Raw genomic sequence first — 3,682 nt, forward strand, 5'->3', positions numbered from 1 at the left:
CCCACAGCAGGTGAAACGGGGCAGGTGGGCGTTTGTGTTTGGAGATGAGAGTGCCCGACGCCTAAAACCCCATGTGCTCCGGACCACCCGGTGGAATGACCACGTCCAGTTCAGGATCCAGCAGGATGCCACGATCCACGAGGTGGCGGAACTAGTAGATGGGGCTACAGACCTCTGGAGTGTTTCGGAAGCCATGGTAGTCATTCAGGCCGGTCTGAGGGACATCGGGCGCTCCGACATGGACCTCAACACATTGGTGCAGGCTTTCCACTCCAAGTTGATAGAGTGGATGAGGCGAGGACCGCAGTACCACTTCGTGGTCCAGGCTCTGCCTGAACAGTCAGGCCCGGATGAGAGAATCTCCAGTCGTTGCGAGCAATGGAACAGTTTGATGAGGGTGGCCTGCAAGGAACTGGGAGGGAAAGTGGAGTTCATTACCACCGGCCGAGCGACAGAATCGGGGACGCAGGACACAGGATACAATACAAGCAAGGCAGAGGTCCTAGGACAGCGGCTCGGCCGACGACTCTGCGTTTTTTTAGGGCTGCGCCCCTCCAGACGTCTCCAGCACGATCAGAGGCCGGCCAGACACCTAGAAGTGTCTATCGTAGAGGCACTGAAGCAAGCTTTCTTGCAAATGAACGGCAGACCACGGCAGTGGGGCGCCCCGAGGAAGTAGCCCAGCTGGAGGATTTGGGGACCGAACCCGTAGGAAAAATGCTGCCACGGGCTTTTGTCAGCCGACGGCGCAAACGCAGAGGTCTACGGCGAAAGCGACAGGGTAGAGGTCTGCAGCTAGGTTTCCTCAACATGCAGGGAGCAAGGAAAGAGTCGAAATGGGCCGAGCTTACGAAGGAGATGCGGACCTATCGGCTAGCGGTTTGTGCAGTCGTGGAAACACACCTTCGAGATGAGGAAGTCCCCCCAGCAGATCCTGACATGCATTGGGAGGGGTGCAACCGGCAGGCTAATGAAAGGCGAGGAGGTGGGATAGGATGCCTGTGCGCGAGTCCCCATCAGTGGACAAGAGAGAGGCCTACCTGCCAGGAACATATGTGGCTAGCGGGCAGGGTAGCCGACAAACCAGTGGCCCTGGCAACAGTGTACTGGTGGACGGGGGCAGGGCGTGAGAAGAACGAGGAAATTAGCGCCTGCCTCAGCGCAGACATGCAGGAGCTCCGCAGCCAGTATGAAGTTCTGATAGTGGGGGATTTCAATGCCCACATCGAGGAGCTAGATGGTCACACGGACGCGAATGGAAGACTGCTGCTGGACATGGCGAGGAGAGAGAATCTAGTTGTGGTTAATCTGACGGACAAGTGCCAAGGGGCAGTCACGTGGACAGTGCGTGATCGGACATCATGCATTGACTACTGCCTGATGTCTGATACGCTGTATGAGTCATTAGACATGATGGTCATAGACGAGGACGGGGAAGGCAATCTGGCCAGCGACCACAATCGTTTTCGTCTCTTCTTTGGCCAGCATCAGCAGACCGTCCCACAGCCTGCTCAAAGTGGACCGCGACGACCAAGTGAACGTGACGTTGAAAGGATGGCGTCTGTTCTGGAAGACAGGGTGGATGAAATGACAACATATGAACAAATGATAGCTGTGCTCCGTGGAGCACTGGCCCAGTGCTCTATACAGAAGAAAGGCCGGCATCGGGTGAAGGCGTGGTGGACGGCCGAAGTGGCGGTGGCCCTTAAGCGCCGGCGTGAAGCCAGCCGCCTACACCGGCTGCTGAGCAAGCACACGGACCATGAAGCCACAGCGGGTGCGTGGGCAGAATTTCTAGCGCGTAAGCGAGAGGCGGCAGCTCTGGTGCAATCTCGAATAAGGGATCTGAACCAGCGTTTTCTGGCCGATTTACAGCGCGCTGGGAGGCAGGCGCCCCAACGTTTCCGGCGCCACATTCAATCGGGGAGTAGAAAGGCTCCACAGGGCCGACTCCGCGCATCAGGGGACGAACAGACACTGGAGGGAGCGGCTTGCGTGCCTCTACTCGAAGAATGGCTGCGCGCGCTCCAACGGTACGAGGACACAGGGATCCCTCCGAGCAAACCCAGCGAACAGGTGGCGCAGCCAACTGGGAGAGCTCCCGCCGTCCACGACGACAGCTTTCTGCCAGCCGACCTGCGACAGACACCGACGGACCGCGAATTCAAGCAAGCTACCCAAAGAGTGGACGCAGGAACGGCCTTGGGGGTGGACGGCATCCCCATGAGTCTCATCAAGGCGGTGGGCCCGAATGCCAGGGTGCGAATGGGGGACTTGCTGTCACGGGTCCTAGTGGAGGCAGAGATTCCTCGGGACTGGAAGCGCAGTAGGGTTCGCCCCTTGTATAAAGGCACCGGGGATAGGATGGACCTGAACAACTGCAGACCTATAGCCATCACTCCGGTGTTGTACCGAATGGCCATGCAGATTGTGAAGAGCCGGTTGCAGCGCTGGGCCGAACGAAAAGGTGTCTTGGGGGAGCTGCAGGCAGGCTTCCGGGTCGGCAGACGCATTGAGGACAACTTGTTTGTCCTTACGCAGTGCATAGAAATTGCCCTGCAGACCGGGAGCCCGCTCTATGTGGCGTTCCTGGATATCTCCAAGGCCTACGATCGGGTGAATCGTGAGATGCTGTGGGAGCTGCTCCGGGAACATGGCCTGGACGAGTCAGATCTGTACCTACTCCGGGCACTGTATGAAGACATCACGGCACAAGTTGAATGGGGTGGCGAGACTACGGCGCCGGTTGACATACCACGCGGTCTGCGGCAGGGATGTCCTCTCTCCCCACTTCTGTTCATGTTGTATGTGGCAGAGGTAACGCACCAGTTGGAGTTTTCGGGGAGCGGATACCGGCTGGAACACCGGGTAGAGGGGCAGCAGGTGGTCCATCGAATCCCAGCCCTGGTGTACGCGGATGACTTCGCCGTCATGGCAGTATAGCCAGAAGAGTTACAACACCTACTGGACATCTGTGGCTCAGAGATGGCGAAGCTACAACTGCGGTTTAGTCAAGCTAAGTGCATGGTGATGGTATGGGGCATGGCACAGGTACATCAGCGGACATGGGCACTGCAGGGGGACACGGTGCACATGACGAGTGCGGCGAAGTACCTGGGCGTGCACTTGAGCACAGGACCGGACTACCTGGCGACACACGAGCGGCACATCAAGACCAAAGCTGCCAGAAACAAAGGGTTTCTGGGCCGGCATGCACTTTGGGCTTTCAACCGCTACGAGGTGCTACGTGCCTTGTGGAAGAGGGTGGCAGTGCCAGGGCTGTACTACGCTAACGCCACGCTGTGCCTCTCTGCAGGAGCGCGTGAATTCTTAGAGAGGAGACAGAGAGACGCAGGCAGGATGGCCTTGGGCGTCCACAAGAACACTCCGGTGGAGGGGATCCAGGGGGACCTGGGTTGGTCGTCATTTACGGCGCGGGAAGCAGTGGCAAAGTTGAGCTACGAAGGCAGACTTCTCCGGTTGCCCGACACTAACCTGGCCCACCAGGCCCCGATCCACACCATCTATTCCGGCATCTCGACAAGGTGGACCCGACGGACGGCGAATCTGCGGCGCCGTTATGAGGTATCGCCCGAGTCTATCGCGTCAGCTGCCGCATAGCCCGTGAGCATGAGGACGGCCAGGATCCGGGCTCAGGTGACAAAGGTGGAGACGAGGGAGT

General features: G+C 58.6%; 1 protein-coding gene across 1 annotated transcript; it reads left to right on the top strand.

Moving 5' to 3' along the window:
- Positions 1–1,053: 1,053 nt before the first annotated feature.
- On the top strand, positions 1,054–2,943 carry LOC144160592 (uncharacterized). Its single transcript, XM_077691836.1, has one exon. The coding sequence runs from the start codon at positions 1,054–1,056 to the stop codon at positions 2,941–2,943; it is 1,890 nt and encodes a 629-aa protein (XP_077547962.1).
- The last annotated feature ends 739 nt before the right edge of the window (positions 2,944–3,682 follow it).

The sequence above is a fragment of the Haemaphysalis longicornis genome, unplaced genomic scaffold (genome assembly GCF_048455015.1).
Source record: "Haemaphysalis longicornis isolate Haplotype H1 unplaced genomic scaffold, Haemaphysalis longicornis Haplotype H1 scaffold_11, whole genome shotgun sequence".
Taxonomy (NCBI): Eukaryota; Metazoa; Arthropoda; class Arachnida; order Ixodida; family Ixodidae; genus Haemaphysalis; species Haemaphysalis longicornis.